This window comes from Hypanus sabinus, chromosome 6 (assembly GCF_030144855.1).
Source record: "Hypanus sabinus isolate sHypSab1 chromosome 6, sHypSab1.hap1, whole genome shotgun sequence".
Lineage (NCBI taxonomy): Eukaryota > Metazoa > Chordata > Chondrichthyes > Myliobatiformes > Dasyatidae > Hypanus > Hypanus sabinus.
The window spans coordinates 110,690,817-110,712,914 of NC_082711.1; the positions used below are offsets into that span (position 1 = coordinate 110,690,817).

Here is a 22,098-nt window from a genome sequence, read left to right on the forward strand (position 1 = left end):
GGACCCTGTTTACACTTCCCCCTTCTCCACGGACCCTGTCTACATGTCTTCCCATCTCCACGGAACTGGTCTACATGTCTTCCCATCTCCATGGAACCAGTCTACACGTCTTCCCATCTCCACGGACCCTGTCTACACGTCTTCCCATCTCCACCGACCCTTTCTACACTTCCCCCTTCTCCATGGACCCTGTCTACACTTCTCCCTTCTCCACGGACCCTGTCTACATGTCTTCCCAACTCCACAGACCCTGTCTACATGTCTTCCCATCTCCACTGACCCTGTCTACACTTCCCCCATCTCCACGGACCCTGTCTACACCTCCCCCATCTCCACGGACCCTGTCTACACGTCTTCCCATCTCCACGGACCCTGTCTACATGTCTTCCCATCTCCATGGACCCTGTCTACACGTCTTCCCATCTCCACGGACCCTGTCTACACTTCCCCCTTCTCCATGGACCCTGTCGACACTTCTGCCATCTCCACAGACCCTGTCTACACATCTTCCCATCTCCACGGACCCTGTCTACACGTCTTCCCATCTCCACGGAACCGGACTACACTTCCCGATTCCCCACGGACCCTGTCTATTCATCTCCCTTCTCCACGGACCCTGTCTACACATCTTCCCATCTCCACGGACCCTGTCTACACGTCTTCCCATCTCCACGGACCCTGTCTACATTTCCCCATTTACCACGGACCCTGTCTACACGTCTCCCATCTCCACGGACCCTGTCTACACGTCTTCCCATCTCCACGGACCCTTTCTACGCGTCTTCCCATCTCCACCGACCCTGTCTACACTTCCCCCATCTCCACGGACCCTGTCACACTTCCCCCATCTCCACGGACCCTGTCTACACGTCTTCCCATCTCCACGGAACTGGTCTACACGTCTTCCCATCTCCATGGACCCTGTCTACACATCTTCCCATCTCCACGGACCCTGTCTACACATCTCTCATCTCCATGGACCTTGTCTACACATCTTCCCATCTCCTTGGACCCTGTCTACACATCTCCCATCTCCACGGACCCTGTCTACATGTCTCCCACCTCCACGGACCCTGTCAACACATCTCCCATCCCCACGGACCCTGTGTACACGTCTTCCCATCTCCATAGACCCTGTCCACACTTCCCCCTTCTCCACGGACCCTGACTACACGTCTTCCCATCTACACGGACCCTGTCTACACGTCTTCCCATCTCCTCCGACCCTGTCTACACGTCCCCCTTCTCCATGGACCCTGTCTACACTTCTCCCTTCTCCACGGACCCTGTCTACATGTCTTCCCAACTCCACAGACCCTGTCTACACGTCTTCCCATCTCCACCGATCCTGTCTACACTTCTCCCATCTCCACGGACCCTGTCTACACTTCCCCGTTTTGCACGGACCCTGTCTACACATCTCCCATCTCCACAGACCCTGTCTACACATCTTCCCATCTCCACGGACCCTGTCTGCACGTCTTCCAATCTCCACCAACCCTGTCTACACTTTCCCCTTCTCCACGGACCTTGTCTACACTTCCCCCCTCTCCACGCACCCTGTCTGCGCGTCTGCCATCTACACGGACCCTGTCTACACGTCTTCCCATCTCCACCGACCCTGTCTACACTTCCCCCTTCTCCACGGACCCTGTCTACACTTCCACCTTCTCCACGGACCCTGTCTACACGTCTTCCCATCTCCACGGACCCTGTCTACACTTCCCCACTTTACCACGGACCCTGTCTACACGTCTCCCATCCCCACGGACCCTGTGTACACGTCTTCCCATCCCCATAGACCCTGTCCACACTTCCCCCTTCTCCACGGACCCTGACTACACGTCTTCCCATCTACACGGACCCTGTCTACACGTCTTCCCATCTCCTCCGACCCTGTCTACACTTCCCCCTTCTCCATGGACCCTGTCTACACTTCTCCCTTCTCCACGGACCCTGTCTACATGTCTTCCCAACTCCACAGACCCTGTCTACACGTCTTCCCATCTCCACCGATCCTGTCTACACTTCTCCCATCTCCACGGACCCTGTCTACACTTCCCCGTTTTGCACGGACCCTGTCTACACATCTCCCATCTCCACAGACCCTGTCTACACATCTTCCCATCTCCACGGACCCTGTCTGCACGTCTTCCAATCTCCACCAACCCTGTCTACACTTTCCCCTTCTCCACGGACCTTGTCTACACTTCCCCCCTCTCCACGGACCCTGTCTACACGTCTTCCCATCTCCACGGACCCTGTCTACACTTCCCCCTTCTCCACGCACCCTGTCTGCGCGTCTGCCATCTACACGGACCCTGTCTACACGTCTTCCCATCTCCACCGACCCTGTCTACTCTTCCCCCTTCTCCACGGACCCTGTCTACACTTCCCCCTTCTCCACGGACCCTGTCTACACGTCTTCCCATCTCCACGGACCCTGTCTACACTTCCCCACTTTACCACGGACCCTGTCTACACGTCTCCCATCTCCACGGACCCTGTCTACACGTCTTCCCATCTCCACGGAACCTGTCGACACGTCTTCCCATCTTCCACGGACCCTGTCTACACTTCCCCCTTCTCCATGGACCCTGTCTACACTTCTCCCTTCTCCACCGACCCTGTCTACATGTCTTCCCATCTCCACAGACCCTGTCTACACGTCTTCCCATCTCCACCGACCCTGTCTACACTTCCCCCATCTGCAGGGACCCTGTCTACATGTCTTCCCATCTCCACGGAACTGGTCTACATGTCTTCCCATCTCCACGGAACTGGTCTACATGTCTTCCCATCTCCACGGAACTGGTCTACACGTCTTCCCATCTCCACGGACCCAGTCTACACATCTCCCTTCTCCACGACCCTGTCAACACATCTCCCTTCTCCACGGACCCTGTCTACACATCTTCCCATCTCCACGGACCCTGTCTACACGTCTTCCCATCTCCATGGAACCAGTCTACACGTCTTCCCATCTCCACGGACCCTGTCTACACGTCTTCCCATCTCCACCGACCCTTTCTACACTTCCCCCTTCTCCATGGACCCTGTCTACACTTCTCCCTTCTCCACGGACCCTGTCTACATGTCTTCCCAACTCCACAGACCCTGTCTACATGTCTTCCCATCTCCACTGACCCTGTCTACACTTCCCCCATCTCCACGGACCCTGTCTACACCTCCCCCATCTCCACGGACCCTGTCTACACGTCTTCCCATCTCCACGGACCCTGTCTACTTGTCTTCCCATCTCCATGGACCCTGTCTACACGTCTTCCCATCTCCACGGACCCTGTCTACACTTCCCCCTTCTCCATGGACCCTGTCGACACTTCTGCCATCTCCACAGACCCTGTCTACACATCTTCCCATCTCCACGGACCCTGTCTACACGTCTTCCCATCTCCACGGAACCGGACTACACTTCCCGATTCCCCACGGACCCTGTCTATTCATCTCCATTCTCCACGGACCCTGTCTACACATCTTCCCATCTCCACGGACCCTGTCTACACGTCTTCCCATCTCCACGGACCCTGTCTACATTTCCCCCTTTACCACGGACCCTGTCTACACGTCTCCCATCTCCACGGACCCATTCTACACGTCTTCCCATCTCCACTGACCCTTTCTACGCGTCTTCCCATCTCCACCGACCCTGTCTACACTTCCCCCATCTCCACGGACCCTGTCACACTTCCCCCATCTCCACGGACCCTGTCTACACGTCTTCCCATCTCCACGGTACTGGTCTACACGTCTTCCCATCTCCATGGACCCTGTCTACACATCTTCCCATCTCCACGGACCCTGTCTACACATCTCTCATCTCCATGGACCTTGTCTACACATCTTCCCATCTCCTTGGACCCTGTCTACACATCTCCCATCTCCACGGACCCTGTCTACATGTCTCCCACCTCCACGGACCCTGTCAACACATCTCCCATCCCCACGGACCCTGTGTACACGTCTTCCCATCTCCATAGACCCTGTCCACACTTCCTCCTTCTCCACGGACCCTGACTACACGTCTTCCCATCTACACGGACCCTGTCTACACGTCTTCCCATCTCCTCCGACCCTGTCTACACTTCCCCCTTCTCCATGGACCCTGTCTACACTTCTCCCTTCTCCACGGACCCTGTCTACATGTCTTCCCAACTCCACAGACCCTGTCTACACGTCTTCACATCTCCACCGATCCTGTCTACACTTCTCCCATCTCCACGGACCCTGTCTACACTTCCCCCTTCTCCACGGACCCTGTCTACACGTCTTCCCATCTCCACGGACCCTGTCTACACTATCCCACTTTACCACGGACCCTGTCTACACGTCTCCCATCCCCACGGACCCTGTCTACACGTCTTCCCATCTCCACGGAACCTGTCGACACGTCTTCCCATCTTCCACGGACCCTGTCTACACTTCCCCCTTCTCCATGGACCCTGTCTACACTTCTCCCTTCTCCACCGACCCTGTCTACATGTCTTCCCATCTCCACAGACCCTGTCTACACGTCTTCCCATCTCCACCGACCCTGTCTACACTTCCCCCATCTGCAGGGACCCTGTCTACATGTCTTCCCATCTCCACGGAACTGGTCTGCACGTCTTCCCATCTCCACGGACCCTGTCTACACGTCTCCTCATCTCCACGGACCCTGTTTACACTTCCCCCTTCTCCACGGACCCTGTCTACATGTCTTCCCATCTCCACGGAACTGGTCTACATGTCTTCCCATCTCCACGGAACTGGTCTACACGTCTTCCCAACTCCACAGACCCTGTCTACATGTCTTCCCATCTCCACTGACCCTGTCTACACTTCCCCCATCTCCACGGACCCTGTCTACACCTCCCCCATCTCCACGGACCCTGTCTACACGTCTTCCCATCTCCACGGACCCTGTCTACATGTCTTCCCATCTCCATGGACCCTGTCTACACGTCTTCCCATCTCCACGGACCCTGTCTACACTTCCCCCTTCTCCATGGACCCTGTCGACACTTCTGCCATCTCCACAGACCCTGTCTACACATCTTCCCATCTCCACGGACCCTGTCTACACGTCTTCCCATCTCCACGGAACCGGACTACACTTCCCGATTCCCCACGGACCCTGTCTATTCATCTCCCTTCTCCACGGACCCTGTCTACACATCTTCCCATCTCCACGGACCCTGTCTACACGTCTTCCCATCTCCACGGACCCTGTCTACATTTCCCCCTTTACCACGGACCCTGTCTACACGTCTCCCATCTCCACGGACCCTGTCTACACGTCTTCCCATCTCCACGGACCCTTTCTACGCGTCTTCCCATCTCCACCGACCCTGTCTACACTTCCCCCATCTCCACGGACCCTGTCTACACATCTCCCATCTCCATGGACCTTGTCTACACATCTTCCCATCTCCTTGGACCCTGTCTACACATCTCCCATCTCCACGGACCCTGTCTACATGTCTCCCATCTCCACGGACCCTGTCTACACGTCTTCCCATCTCCACCGACCCTGTCTACACTTCCCCCTTCTCCACGGACCCTGTCTACACATCTCCCATCTCCACAGACCCTGTCTACACGTCTTCCCATCTCCACGGACCCTGTCTACATGTCTTCCCATCTCCATGGACCCTGTCTACACGTCTTCCCATCTCCACGGACCCTGTCTACACTTCCCCCTTCTCCATGGACCCTGTCGACACTTCTGCCATCTCCACAGACCCTGTCTACACATCTTCCCATCTCCACGGACCCTGTCTACACGTCTTCCCATCTCCACGGAACCGGTCTACACTTCCCGATTCCCCACGGACCCTGTCTACACATCTTCCCATCTCCACGGACCCTGTCTACACTTCCCCCTTTACCACGGACCCTGTCTACACGTCTTCCCATCTCCACGGAACTGGTCTACACGTCTTCCCATCTCCATGGACCCTGTCTACACATCTTCACATCTCCACGGAGCCTGTCTACACATCTCCCATCTCCATGGACCCTGTCTTCACATCTTCCCATCTCCATGGACCCTGTCTACACATCTCCCATCTCCACGGACCCTGTCTACACGTCTCCCATCTCCACGGACCCTGTCTACACGTCTTCCCATCTCCATGGAACTGGTCTACACGTCTTCCCAACTCCACAGACCCTGTCTACATGTCTTCCCATCTCCACTGACCCTGTCTACACTTCCCCCATCTCCACGGACCCTGTCTACACCTCCCCCATCTCCACGGACCCTGTCTACACGTCTTCCCATCTCCACGGACCCTGTCTACATGTCTTCCCATCTCCATGGACCCTGTCTACACGTCTTCCCATCTCCACGGACCCTGTCTACACTTCCCCCTTCTCCATGGACCCTGTCGACACTTCTGCCATCTCCACAGACCCTGTCTACACATCTTCCCATCTCCACGGACCCTGTCTACACGTCTTCCCATCTCCACGGAACCGGACTACACTTCCCGATTCCCCACGGACCCTGTCTATTCATCTCCCTTCTCCACGGACCCTGTCTACACATCTTCCCATCTCCACGGACCCTGTCTACACGTCTTCCCATCTCCACGGACCCTGTCTACATTTCCCCCTTTACCACGGACCCTGTCTACACGTCTCCCATCTCCACGGACCCTGTCTACACGTCTTCCCATCTCCACGGACCCTTTCTACGCGTCTTCCCATCTCCACCGACCCTGTCTACACTTCCCCCATCTCCACGGACCCTGTCACACTTCCCCCATCTCCACGGACCCTGTCTACACGTCTTCCCATCTCCACGGAACTGGTCTACACGTCTTCCCATCTCCATGGACCTTGTCTACACATCTTCCCATCTCCTTGGACCCTGTCTACACATCTCCCATCTCCACGGACCCTGTCTACATGTCTCCCATCTCCACGGACCCTGTCTACACGTCTTCCCATCTCCACCGACCCTGTCTACACTTCCCCCTTCTCCATGGACCCTGTCGACACTTCTGCCATCTCCACAGACCCTGTCTACACATCTTCCCATCTCCACGGACCCTGTCTACACGTCTTCCCATCTCCACGGAACCGGTCTACACTTCCCGATTCCCCACGGACCCTGTCTACACATCTTCCCATCTCCACGGACCCTGTCTACACTTCCCCCTTTACCACGGACCCTGTCTACACGTCTTCCCATCTCCACGGAACTGGTCTACACGTCTTCCCATCTCCATGGACCCTGTCTACACATCTTCACATCTCCACGGAGCCTGTCTACACATCTCCCATCTCCATGGACCCTGTCTTCACATCTTCCCATCTCCATGGACCCTGTCTACACATCTCCCATCTCCACGGACCCTGTCTACACGTCTCCCATCTCCACGGACCCTGTCTACACGTCTTCCCATCTCCATGGAACCGGTCTACATGTCTTCCCATCTCCACGGACCCTGTCCACCCTTCCCCCTTCACTACGGACCCTGTCTACAGTTCTTCCCATCTCCACGGACCCTGTCTACACATCTCCCTTCTCCACGGAACCGGACTACACGTCTTCCCATCTCCATAGACCCTGTCCACACTTCCCCCTTCTCCACGGACCCTGTCTACACGTCTCCCATCTCCACGGACCCTGTCTACACGTCTTCCCATCTCCATGGAACCGGTCTACATGTCTTCCCATCTCCACGGACCCTGTCCACCCTTCCCCCTTCACTACGGACCCTGTCTACAGTTCTTCCCATCTCCACGGACCCTGTCTACACATCTCCCTTCTCCACGGAACCGGATTACACGTCTTCCCATCTCCATAGACCCTGTCCACACTTCCCCCTTCTCCATGGACCCTGTCTACACTTCTCCCTTCTCCACGGACCCTGTCTACATGTCTTCCCAACTCCACAGACCCTGTCTACACGTCTTCCCATCTCCACTGACCCTGTCTACACTTCCCCCATCTCCACGGACCCTGTCTACACCTCCCCCATCTCCACGGACCCTGTCTACACGTCTTCCCATCTCCACGGACCCTGTCTACATGTCTTCCCATCTCCATGGACCCTGTCTACACGTCTTCCCATCTCCACGGACCCTGTCTCCACTTCCCCCTTCTCCATGGACCCTGTCGACACTTCTGCCATCTCCACAGACCCTGTCTACACATCTTCCCATCTCCACGGACCCTGTCTACACGTCTTCCCATCTCCACGGAACCGGTCTACACTTCCCGATTCCCCACGGACCCTGTCTATTCATCTCCCTTCTCCACGGACCCTGTCTACACATCTTCCCATCTCCACGGACCCTGTCTACACGTCTTCCCATCTCCACGGACCCTGTCTACATTTCCCCCTTTACCACGGACCCTGTCTACACGTCTCCCATCTCCACGGACCCTGTCTACACGTCTTCCCATCTCCACGGAACTGGTCTACACGTCTTCCCATCTCCATGGACCCTGTCTACACATCTTCACATCTCCACAGACCCTGTCTACACATCTCCCATCTCCATGGACCCTGTCTACACATCTTCCCATCTCCATGGACCCTGTCTACACATCTCCCATCTCCACGGACCCTGTCTACACGTCTCCCATCTCCACGGACCCTGTCTACACGTCTTCCCATCTCCATGGAACCGGTCTACACGTCTTCCCATCTCCATAGACCCTGTCCACACTTCCCCCTTCTCCACGGACCCTGTCTACATGTCTTCCCATCACCACGGACCCTGTCTACAGTTCTTCCCATCTCCACGGACCCTGTCTACACATCTCCCTTCTCCACGGATCCTGTCTACACGTCTTCCCATCTCCACGGACCCTGTCTACACGTCTTCCCATCTCCACGGAACCGGTCTACACGTCTTCCCATCTCCATAGACCCTGTCCACACTTCCCCCTTCTCCACGGACCCTGTCTACACGTCTTCCCATCTCCACGGAACAGGTCTACACTTCCCCATTCTCCACAGACCCTGTCTACACGTCTTCCCATCTCCACCGACCCTGTCTACACTTCCCCCTTCTCCATGGACCCTGTCTACACTTCTCCCTTCTCCACGGACCCTGTCTACATGACTTCCCAACTCCACAGACCAGAGTCTACACGTCTTCCCATCTCCACCGACCCTGTCTACACTTCTCCCATCTCCACGGACCCTGTCTACACTTCCCCGTTTTGCACGGACCCTGTCTACACATCTCCCATCTCCACGGACCCTGTCTACACGTCTTCCCATCTCCACCGACCCTTTCTACACTTCCCCCTTCTCCATGGACCCTGTCTACACTTCTCCCTTCTCCACGGACCCTGTCTACATGTCTTCCCAACTCCACGGACCCTGTCTACACTTCCCCCTTTACCACGGACCCTGTCTACACGTCTCCCATCTCCACGGACCCTGTCTACACGTCTTCCCATCTCAACGGACCCTGTCTACATTTCCCCGTTTTGCACGGACCCTGTCTACACATCTCCCATCTCCACGGACCCTGTCTACACGTCTTCCCATCTCCACCGACCCTTTCTACACTTCCCCCTTCTCCATGGACCCTGTCTACACTTCTCCCTTCTCCACGGACCCTGTCTACATGTCTTCCCAACTCCACGGACCCTGTCTACACGTCTTCCCATCTCCACCGACCCTGTCTACACTTCCCCCTTCTCCACGGACCCTGTCTACACATCTCCCATCTCCACAGACCCTGTCTACACATCTTCCCATCTCCACCGACCCTGTCTACACGTCTTCCCATCTCCACCGACCCTGTCTACACTTCCCCCTTCTCCACGGACCCTGTCTACACTTCCCCCTTCTCCACAGGCCCTGTCTACACGTCTTCCCATCTTCATGGACCCTGTCTACACTTCCCCCTTCTCCACGGACCCTGTTTACACGTCTTCCCATCTCCACGGACCCTGTCTACACGTCTTTCCATCTCCATGGACCCTGTCTACACTTCCCCATCCTCCACGGACCCTGTCTACATATCTTCCCATCTCCACGGACCCTGTCTACACTTCCCCCTTCTCCACGGACCCTGTCTACACGTCTCCCATCTCCACGGACCCTGTCTACACTTCCCCCTTCTCCACGGACCCTGTCTACACGTCTTCCCATCTCCACCGACCCTGTCTACACTTCTCCCATCTCCACGGACCCTGTCTACACTTCCCCGTTTTGCACGGACCCTGTCTACACATCTCCCATCTCCACGGACCCTGTCTACACGTCTTCCAATCTCCACCGACCCTTTCTACACTTCCCCCTTCTCCATGGACCCTGTCTACACTTCTCCCTTCTCCACGGACCCTGTCTTCTTGTCTTCCCAACTCCACAGACCCTGTCTACACTTCCCCCATCTCCACGGATCCTGTCTACACGTCTTCCCATCTCCACTGACCCTGTCTACACGTCTTCCCATCTCCACGGAACAGGTCTACACTTCCCCATTCTCCACAGACCCTGTCTACACGTCTTCCCATCTCCACCGACCCTGTCTACACTTCCCCCTTCTCCATGGACCCTGTCTACACTTCTCCCTTCTCCACGGACCCTGTCTACATGTCTTCCCAACTCCACAGACCAGAGTCTACACGTCTTCCCATCTCCACCGACCCTGTCTACACTTCTCCCATCTCCACGGACCCTGTCTACACTTCCCCGTTTTGCACGGACCCTGTCTACACATCTCCCATCTCCACGGACCCTGTCTACACGTCTTCCCATCTCCACCGACCCTTTCTACACTTCCCCCTTCTCCATGGACCCTGTCTACACTTCTCCCTTCTCCACGGACCCTGTCTACATGTCTTCCCAACTCCACGGACCCTGTCTACACTTCCCCCTTTACCACGGACCCTGTCTACACGTCTCCCATCTCCACGGACCCTGTCTACACGTCTTCCCATCTCCACGGACCCTGTCTACATTTCCCCGTTTTGCACGGACCCTGTCTACACATCTCCCATCTCCACGGACCCTGTCTACACGTCTTCCCATCTCCACCGACCCTTTCTACACTTCCCCCTTCTCCATGGACCCTGTCTACACTTCTCCCTTCTCCACGGACCCTGTCTACATGTCTTCCCAACTCCACGGACCCTGTCTACACGTCTTCCCATCTCCACCGACCCTGTCTACACTTCCCCCTTCTCCACGGACCCTGTCTACACATCTCCCATCTCCACAGACCCTGTCTACACATCTTCCCATCTCCACCGACCCTGTCTACACGTCTTCCCATCTCCACCGACCCTGTCTACACTTCCCCCTTCTCCACGGACCCTGTCTACACTTCCCCCTTCTCCACAGGCCCTGTCTACACGTCTTCCCATCTTCATGGACCCTGTCTACACTTCCCCCTTCTCCACGGACCCTGTTTACACGTCTTCCCATCTCCACGGACCCTGTCTACACGTCTTTCCATCTCCATGGACCCTGTCTACACTTCCCCATCCTCCACGGACCCTGTCTACATATCTTCCCATCTCCACGGACCCTGTCTACACTTCCCCCTTCTCCACGGACCCTGTCTACACGTCTCCCATCTCCACGGACCCTGTCTACACTTCCCCCTTCTCCACGGACCCTGTCTACACGTCTTCCCATCTCCACCGACCCTGTCTACACTTCTCCCATCTCCACGGACCCTGTCTACACTTCCCCGTTTTGCACGGACCCTGTCTACACATCTCCCATCTCCACGGACCCTGTCTACACGTCTTCCAATCTCCACCGACCCTTTCTACACTTCCCCCTTCTCCATGGACCCTGTCTACACTTCTCCCTTCTCCACGGACCCTGTCTTCTTGTCTTCCCAACTCCACAGACCCTGTCTACACTTCCCCCATCTCCACGGACCCTGTCTACACGTCTTCCCATCTCCACTGACCCTGTCTACACGTCTTCCCATCTCCACCGACCCTGTCTACACGTCTTCCCATCTCCACTGACCCTGTCTACACTTCCCCCATCTCCACGGACCCTGTCTACACCTCCCCCATCTCCACCGACCCTGTCTACACTTCCCCCTTCTCCACGGACCCTGTCTACACATCTCCCATCTCCACCGACCCTGTCTACACGTCTTCCCATCTCCACCGACCCTGTCTACACTTCCCCCTTCTCCACGGACCCTGTCTACACTTCCCCCTTCTCCACAGGCCCTGTCTACACGTCTTCCCATCTCCACGGACCCTGTCTACACGTCTTTCCATCTCCATGGACCCTGTCTACACTTCCCCATCCTCCACGGACCCTGTCTACACGTCTTCCCATCTCCACGGACCCTGTCTACACTTCCCCCTTCTCCGTGGACCCTGTCTATACTTCTCCCTTCTCCACGGACCCTGTCTACACGTCTTCCCATCTCCACGGACCCTGTCTACACTTCCACCATCTCCACGGACCCTGTCTATAGTTTTCACTTCTCCAAGGACTGTGCAATTTCTCACTTGTCCACACACTATCTCCCAGGCCTCGGAGCAAGCACACCAGTAGGTTCTCTGATTGACCAGAACGCTATGTTTTGACCATGTTTTAATAATGAACCAATTCGAATTCCATTCCCTAGGTCCTGCACTGTCTAACCAGGGTAAGGCAGGGTTCCTGCTACACATCTTTTTAGGGCAGGACACAGTTTAGTGATGGATTACAATTGCAGCCCCACCCCCCACCGAAGCTGGCCACTCTTGTGGCAACTTTAGCTTACATTTCCTTGGATTTTATCCCACAGTTCTGTGTTGTTACTTGTTTGAAGTTTATCCAGTGCCTTCTTCATGTCTTCTTCGATGTGTCTGTCGATCTGCAGGACAGAGACAAGATGGTCATGGGGTGACTGGCTCTTTCATTACGTATGTGTGAAACCATCATCAACCATACAGTGCACACTGTTGCAGTGGGTTCAACAGTGAAGTGAGTGGGCAGTCCCTATGCACCACATGGACACAAAGGTGACTGGTCAGGCAGAGTTGGGTCACAGAGTGAATTGTCAGAGAGCGACGGGACAGAGAGTAATAGGATGAGGTTGGAATGATGAGGTGGAGAATGATGGGGTTTCACAAGTAATGAGGTGTGTCTGCGGACAGTGATAGACTGGGACAGAGAGTGGTGTCGAGGGAATGAGGAGGTTATCTGGCCCACTGCACAGTCCCAGAAGTGGATAGGTCAGATCCAGAGTCCCAGAGGAGGGCAATAAATTAAGCTAAAACACAGCCATGACTGAAATGACACTGAAGGGGTAGTCCATCGTGATCTGCCGTGTTAATGCATGAACACATGCCTAAAATCCAGCTGCAGTTGCCTTTGGTGCTAGTGGATTTCCACCATCGATTACTTGTGATTGTTTGGCCACATGGGAGAACATGGCCACTGTGCTGTACCCCAATTACTTGGTATGCCTCCACCCCTCAGACGTACCTGTGCCTCATAGACAAAGAGGATGATGGCAGCCATGACTTCAAACAGAAGGATCAGGAGCAGTATGATGAAGAACTAGAGAGACAAGAGAAATGGGCAGGACCGTTAGTGTCAATTTCACCCTCTCTGAACGTGGCGACACTTTCATTGCAGCAGCCAGGATCTCCCAGTGGTCGCTCATTTTAATTCTACTTCCCGTTCCCACTCTGACACGTCTCCTCGACTACACCACTCGCAGGTTGGAGAAGCCACCTCTCACATTCCATCTGGGTAGCTTCCAACTTGACAGCACGAACATCTGCTTTTCTACCCTTCCCATAACTTCTCCCCTTCCCTCTCCTCTTTTTTCCCATTCCCCATTCTGGCTCCCCTCAAACCCTCTCTTCTCCTCACCTGCCCAACACCTCCCGCTGATGCCTCTCCTCCTTCCCTTTCTGCCACGGTCCACTCTCCCATCAAGTTTCTTCTTCCTCCTCCCTTTACCTTTTCCACCTATCATCTTCCAGCTTCTCACTTTGTTCCCCCTTCCCCACACCCACCCACCATCCCCCTCCCCTGGTCTCACCTATCACCTGTCAGCTTGTACTCCTCCCCTCCACCCACCTCCTTATTCCGACTTCTTTCCAGTCTGGAAGAGGGGCCTCAGCCTGAAACATCAGCAGTTTATTCCTCTCCACGGATGCTGCCTGACCTGCTGAGTCCCTCCTGTGTTTTTTGTGCGTTGCCCTGGACTTCCAGAAGCTGCAGAATCTCTTGTGTTTATCACCTCCTTTGCCCACACGCATCCCGTTTCCAGCCTCCTTCACATGCGTGTGCATGCAAACTTTTACACCTCTGTAGTGTGCACATGCATGATGCATGCCCAGGAAAGAAAGAAAGAAAGAAAGAAGTGTGTGTGTGTGTGTATGTGTGTGTGTGTGTGTGTGTGTGTGTGTGGTGTGTGTGTGTGTGTCTGTGTGTGTGTGTGTGTGTGTGTGTGTGTGTGTGTGTGTGTGTGTGTGTGTGTGTGTGTGTGTGTGTGTGTGTGTGTGTGTGTGTGTGTGTGTGTGTGTGTAAGACGACCAGCACTTGCCGAGGGATCTGGACCAGCTGGAAAATTTGGCTTAAAAACAGTGGACGGGATTGAGTACAGACAAGTGTGAGGCGTTGCAAAGTAGGGTCATGGTGGGCAGTTGGGCCCTGAGCAATGCAGTAGAACAGAGGGATCTGTGAATACAGATCCATTACTCCTTGAAAGTGGGGTCACGGGTAGATTGGGTTGTGAAGAAATCTTTTGCCATATGCGCTTCATAAATCAGAGTATTGAGTCCAGGAGTTGGGATGTTGTGTTGGAGTTGTATAAGACATTACTGAGGCCTAATTTGGAATATTGTGTGCAGTTCTGACTATTTACCTACAGGAAAGAATCAATGAGATTGAAAGATACAGAGAACATTTACAAGGATTTTGCTGGGACTTAAGATTTGATAGAGGTATACAAAATTATGAGGGGTGTAGATAGGGTAAATTCAAGCAGGCTTTTTCCACTGAGGCTAGGTGATACTAGAGGACATAGGGGAAGGGTGAAAGGTCAAATGTTTATGGGGAAACTTCATTACTCAGAGAGTAAGTAGTGAGAGCCTGGAAGAAGCTGCCTTCACAAGTGGTGGATGCAGGTTCAATTTCAACACTGAAGAGAAATTTGGATATGGGATGAGTACGAGGTCAATGGTCCGGGTGTGGGTTGATGGGACTTGGCAGAATAATAGTTCAGCCTGGGTTAAACGTGCGGAGGGGCCTATTTCTGAGCTGAGGCTTTTCTGTGGCTGCAAGCACCAGTCACCTACAAATGACTGAGCTGTGGAACATCAAGGAGTGCAGGGGCACTGCGTGCGTCAGGGATGAGGGTCAACCACTGATCCACGAAACGGCGGTTAAAACCGAGGCCTGTACCCGGCTGGAAGCACGAGAAGTGTTTATTCCTCATATTCGCTGGGAATACACTAAATCCTGTTTCTAGTAGATCTTCTGAACTGTGATCGATGCAGTCCGCTGCCTCTACTTTCCTTTTTTGCGGATGTAATCTGAATGAACCGGTGTGGTTGTGATCTCCTGGGGGACCGGGGGAACTAGACGACAATGCAGTCCAGGCCCGATGGCGGGAGGCGAACCCGTGGTCAGATCCATTACTCCGCACCGATTAAAGTCCTCGAGGGCCGAGAGTGGAAAGCAGACATCTATCTGCCTGCGTTTGAGCGTTGTCCCTCTCTCCGGTTAGGTAGTGGGTGCGGGAGCGCCGGATCGAGCGCAGTTCTCTCCCTGCCGCCATCACTCCCTTCGCCACAAAACTGACCGGGCTCACCTCCGGGGGGGGGGGGGGGGGGCGGGGGGTATCTGCAGCCGCGGGCTCACCTCCGAGGGGTGGGGGGTATCTGTAGCCGCGGGCTCACCTCCGGGGGGGGCGGGGGGTATCTGCAGGTGTGGGCTCACCTCCGGGGGGGTGGGGGGTATCTGCAGCCGCGGGCTCACCTCCGGGGGGGCGGGGGGTATCTGTAGCCGCGGGCTCACCTCCGGGGGGGGCGGGGGGTATCTGCAGGTGTGGGCTCACCTCCGGGGGGGTGGGGGGTATCTGCAGCCGCGGGCTCACCTCCGGGGGGGCGGGGGATTTCTGCAGCCGCAGGCTCACCTCCGGGGGGGGCGGGGGGTATCTGCAGCCGCGGGCTCACCTCCGGGGGGGCGGGGGGTATCTGTAGCCGCGGGCTCACCTCCGGGGGGGCGGGGGGTATCTGCAGGTGTGGGCTCACCTCCGGGGGGGGTGGGGGGTATCTGCAGCCGCGGGCTCACCTCCGGGGGGGCGGGGGATTTCTGCAGCCGCGGGCTCACCTCCGGGGGGGGCGGGGGGTATCTGCAGCCGCGGGCTCACCTCTGGGGGGGGCGGGGGGTATCTGCAGGCGTGGGCTCACTTTCAGGGGCTCTGCAGTTCATGTTCCAATGTTTTTGTTTACTTTTTATTTACTATTTACACAAGTTGTCTTCTTTTGCAGAAAAAACTGGATATGTAGCAGTGCTGTGTTTTTTCAGTGAATTCAATTGTGTTTCTTTGTTTTATGAGTGCCTGCAAGAAGAGGAATCTCAAGGCTGTATATGATACACATATGTTGATAACTAATTTAAACTTTGGATTTGATGGCAGGTAGACTGGTACCACTAGTGCATAGGGCAGTTTTATCTCCCCATCTGCTGCAGTGCAGTTCCTCTGACTCTAGTATTCTGTTTCTCAAAGCTGAGGCTAAGTTGCCACGATCACTGAAACACGGCGTCCTCACTTCCCACTCTATTCCTGCGTGAAGGGCATCGAACAGCGCTTACCGACAGGAGGAGGCATTTGTTTTCCTTGATGGAGCCCGTGCAGCCCAGGAATGCCACCACCATTGTGATACAGCCCACAATGATGAGAATGTTTGCCACAGAGAGCGACGGCACACTGGAGAATAGCAAACTGACCATCTGCATGTTCAGCATGTAGATTCCCAATCCCATGATGACACATCCACAGATCTGGAACAGAGAGGGAAGACTGTTTCTCCGTTGCATAGCAGAAAATCACATCACAGCACAGAAGGTGGCCATTCAGCCCACGGAGTCCATGGTGACCATCAGTCACCCCTGTAGAGTAATCCCCCACTGATCCCATCATTTTTTCCTCATCCACTCCCTCCAGGCCCCGCCATTCACTCCTAGGCCGATTAACCTATTGACCAGCAAGCCTTTGGATTGTGGGAGAGCACCGGTGCACCTGGGGAAGCCCACACAGTCACAGGGAGAGCGTGCAAACTCCACACAGACAGCCGCTGAGGTGAGGTTCGAGCTGGTGTCTCTGGAGTTGAGGCAATGACTCTGCCTGATGGGTCATTGTGACACTAAGAACATGAACACTGAACACAACATAGAACACAGACATTACAGCACAGTATAGCACCTTTGGCCCACAATGCTGTGTCAACCTTTTAATCTTTCATTCTAACCCTTCCCTCACACACAGCCCTCCATTTCTCTATCACCCCTGTACCTATCTAAGAGTTTCTTAAATGTCAGTAATGCATTTGCCTCTACCAGCACCCTAACAGAGTGTTCAATGCAGTCTCTGTAAAAGACCTACCTCTGACATCCCCCAACCCCCTCTATATTTTCTTCCAGTCACCTTAAAATGATGCCCTCTGGTATTAGCCATTTGCTCCCTGGGGAAAATGTATCTGGCTGTCCACTCGATCTATGCCTCTTATCATCTTGTACACCTCTATCATATCACCTCTTGTCCTCCCTCACTCCAAAGAGAAAAGCCCTACCTCACAAAACCTATCCTCATAAGATATGCTCTCTAACCCAGGCAGCACCCTGGTAAATCTCTACTGCACCCTCTCTAAAGCTTCGACATCCTTCCTATAATGAGGTGACCGGAACCAAATGCAGTACTCCAAATGTGGTCTAATCAGAGTTTTACAGAGATGCAACATTACCTCACGGCTCTTGAACTCAGTCCCACAACTAATGAAGACCAACAAAATACAGGCATCTTACCAGTACAGCTCTGCACAAAATGACATCAAAATTACCCTTCAGCCTCCACACAGGAGTCGTCCTTCTCTCAGTGCTACCTAAGTGGTGCACCTCACCCACCTTCTCCTCCCCCTGCCCCCTCCCTCTGATCCTTCCCCTTTCTCTAAACCCACCCGCTGCTCCTCCAACAGCAGGACTGACTGTAAAAGGATGGCTCCGCTTCACTGTTCATTGGCCAGGCTTGAGGCAATGGGAATGTGTGGAATGAGGGAGAAAATGAATCCTGAGATTCAGCAGAGGAGCCAAAGGTATTTTAATTAAAATTCAATCAAAGCTTTGTTCTCTTTGGAGTGAAGGAGGATAAGAGGCAACTTGACAGAGATGTATAAGTGGCATAGATAGAGTGGACAACCAGAGACCTCTCTCCGGGGTGGAAATGGCTAATATGATGGGGCATAATTTTAAGGTGATTGGAGGAACGTATAAGGGAGATGTCAGAGAGCGGTGCATGTATGGAACGCACTGCCAGGGTAGAGGCAGATATTTTAGGGACAATTAAGAGACTCTTACACGCAGTAGGCAGATGGATGATAGAAAAATGGAGGGCTCTGCTGGAAGGAAGGGTTAGATTGATCCAAGGGGACCTTGCTCTTTGGATCCAGAATTGACTTGCCCACTGAAGGCAAAAAGTGACAGATCATATTCTGTATGGAGGTCAGTGACCAATGGTGTGCCTCTGGGATCTGTTCTGGGACCCCCTACTCTTTGTGGTTTTTATAAATGACCTGGATGAGGAAGTGGATGGATGGGTTAGTACATTTGCTGAAGACACAAAGGTTGACGGTGTTGTGGGTAGTGTGGAGGGCTGTCAGAGGTTACAGCGGGACATTGATAGGATGCAAAACTGGGCCGATAAGTGGCAGATGGAGTTCAACCCAGGTAAGTGTGAGGTGGTCCATTTTGGTAGGTCAAATATGATGACAGAATGTAGTATTAATGGTAAGACTCTTGGCAGCGTGGAGGATCAGAGGGACGTTGGGGTCCGAGTCCATAGAACACTCAAAGCTGCTCTGCAGGTTGAATCTGTGGTTAAGAAAGCATAGGCCTTCATCAATCATGGGATTGAGTTTAGGAGCAGAGACGTAATGTTGCAGCCATATAGGACCCTGGTCAGACCCCACTTGGAGTACTGTGCTCAGTTCTAGTCGCCTCACTATAGGAAGGATGTGGAAGCCATAGAAAGGGCGTAGAGGAGATTTACACAGATGTTGCCTGGTTTGGGGAGCATGCCTTCTGGGAATAGGTTGAGTGAACTTGGCCTTTTTTCCCCTGTGGTGAGATGGACAACCACTAATGTTTGGTTTGAGCTGTTCTCCAATCTTGGCAATCCATTGGCAAGTGTTTCATTGCCCTACAAGGAGACATCATCAGTGCGTTGTTAATTTGTGGTGTGTCCTCCTGATGCTTGGCCTTTATTTACGTATCAATCAGCTGATTGGTCGATTACAGAAACTCAATTGTGAGGTAGGGAGGGGCTCTTGTTACTGATTGGCTGCGTGGCAAACACTGGAGTGCCATGGTCTGGAATTTTTGCCTGCATTGGCTTTTAAATGGGATTGAGATATCGATGCATGTTTACAGATTTGTTCACGGAAAGCCGGGCTTCTTGGAATTCTCTTGTGTGCCATGTGTTTGCTTGTGCAGTGACTTTCACTGCTGCCCAGTCAAATTTGTGCCCCTCTTGATCTTCATGGGTGGAGACCAAGGAGAGTTGGTTCCTGCTGCTTTGCAACCCGTGGATAATTTCCTTCCAGTTTGGCTGACATCGTACTTGCTCCAGTCCACACATTGGATATTGTATTGTACTTGTCATGTTCTATAGGTCTGTAGTGCATTCTCCTCAATGTTACTGTTGGTTCATGCATGACCAAAATTCTATGTTCTCAGAGCAATCGGGCTGTCATTTTCGAGATATTACAAGTTTCTAGAAGGACAAATGTTACTGGGAGAAGGCAGGAGAATGGGGTTGGGAAGGATAATGAGTCATCTATGATGGAATGGCAGAGCAAACTTGATGGGCTGAATGGCCTAATTCTACTCCTATGTCATATGGCTCCAGATTAAGGATGCAAATTGGGGATGCTGTTGTAGCATAGCAGTTAGTGTGACACTATTACAGCTCGAGGTGTTGGAATTCTGAGTTCAATCCCAGTGTCCTCTATATGGAGACTGTACGTCCTCACCGTAGAATGCTTGTGTTTTGTCCTGGTGCTCTGGTTTCCTCCCACATTCCAGAGAGGTACCGGGTAGGTTAATTGGTCATTGTAAATTGTCCTGTGGTTAGGCTAGGGTTAACTTGTGGGTTGCTGGGCCAGGACACGGGATACAGAGTGAAGGGAGGGTGACACGACTCTGGGTCAGCAGGAGGGGTGGAATGCTGGCTAACTGTGCCTGTGGGACATTAGTTACACTATTGTAGATGCACACAGCATCTACTCGAGTTGAGTGTGGGGTTGTCTATTGGTAGGCCCTCAGAACTCTATTCAGGCCAATCCAGGATCCACATATTCTGATAGGTTTCCTTAAAGGAGAACGCCTGTGTGTGTGATCTTGCTTAACATGGGGAAGGTGAAGCACGGGCTGCTACCACACGGCCCTTGATAGATCGGGGTCAGGGTCCAGTGGCATGGAGTGCAAGACAACTGAGGGTCCTTCACCCGCCTTCACTGGCGTGATGTGGCATCACCTTCTGCCAGCTCCACCACTGAGGCCTTCGTTGGATTGCTGGAAGCTCTCCCTTCACCTTTCCACCATGGGTGACCCTACCAGGAGCTAAGCTCCAGGAACCATCGATCTCGGGAACTCACCAGCCCCTCCACCATGGCAAGGTGACAATCGTCAAAGAGGGATCGGCAGTAATGGTGTCTGGGGCTCTCCTGTGACTCGAAACAATGTAGGGTAACAACCCCTCACTGCACGGGGTGAATTATTACATTCAACTGCAGAGTTTGTTTTTCCTGTGAGGATCATTCCAGTACTCACCCAAAATAGCAGGTTGAATGCAAACAGCATATACTTCAGTGTCTTTAAACATCCGAAAGCCATCCTGAAAGCTTCTCACCTGCGGCAGAAAAGCCCAACGTTATTCCACATCCCATCAAGGCATAATGCCGGTTCTTCAGGACACACCTCATCTTTGTAAATAAGACCCAGTCCCAGCAACATTGCACAGTTACAGATTCATAGATCACTACAGCACAGGAACTGGCCCACTTGACCTTGCTGACCTATATCATTTGGCCAGAATATGGGTGACCCTTTCACTGGCCACCAGTCCACCTTCCCCATCACCATAACAATCGAAACTTAATCTATTTACACTCAGTGGCCACTTTATTAGGTACTTCATGTAAAGTGTTCACTGAGTGTATGTTCATGGTCTTCTGCTGCTGTAGCCCGTCCACTTCAAGGTTCAACATGTGCATTCAGAGATGCTCTTCTGCACACCACTGTTGTAGCGCCTGGTTATTGGAGTTACTGTCTCCTTCCTGTCAGCTTGAACCAGTCTGGCCATTCTCCTCTGACCTCTCTCATTAACAAGGCATTTTCACTCACAGAACTACCACTCACTGGATGGTTTTTTGTTTTTCACACCATTCTCTGTAAATTCTAGAGACTGTTGTGTGTGAAAATCCCAGGAAGTCAGCAGTTTCTGAGATACTCAAACCACTCTGGCAGCAAAAAACTTTGCACGGTTTAAGTCATTTAGATCAAATTTCTTCCCCGTTCTGAGGTTTGGTCTGAATAACTGAACCTCTTGACCACATCTGCATGTTTTTACACATTGAGTTGCTGACACATGATTGGTTGATCAGAAGTCTGCATTAACAAGCAGATGTACCCAATAACATGGCCACTGAGTACAGGTCTGAGTGCATACAATAGTCTTGCATGTTAACTGTATAGTTTCCATTGCCTGCCTCGCTTCCATGATGATCTGGAGGAAAACCGTGCTGAAGGCCGGGTGCATGACCAAAGGGGACATTGACGTTAAAAGTAAGACAACAGTTGCAAGACCAGGAAACCACCAGGTCTCTAAGCTGATATTCATCCCCCCACCCCCACCCGGTCCCCA

At 53.5% G+C, this 22,098-nt stretch overlaps 1 protein-coding gene across 2 annotated transcripts in view; it reads right to left on the bottom strand.

Annotated features, from left to right (window-relative positions):
* Positions 1 to 22,098, bottom strand: part of LOC132395752 (leukocyte surface antigen CD53-like) — an 87,321-nt gene that overhangs the window by 44,793 nt on the left and 20,430 nt on the right. For both annotated transcript variants that reach the window (XM_059972731.1, XM_059972732.1), the window contains exons 2-5: positions 21,006 to 21,084; positions 16,776 to 16,964; positions 13,428 to 13,502; positions 12,721 to 12,813 (exon numbers count right to left, since the gene is read on the bottom strand). In XM_059972731.1, the coding sequence (XP_059828714.1) occupies positions 12,721 to 12,813; positions 13,428 to 13,502; positions 16,776 to 16,964; positions 21,006 to 21,068 (420 nt within the window). In that variant the 5' untranslated portion in view covers positions 21,069 to 21,084. The remainder of the gene's footprint in view (positions 1 to 12,720; positions 12,814 to 13,427; positions 13,503 to 16,775; positions 16,965 to 21,005; positions 21,085 to 22,098) is intronic.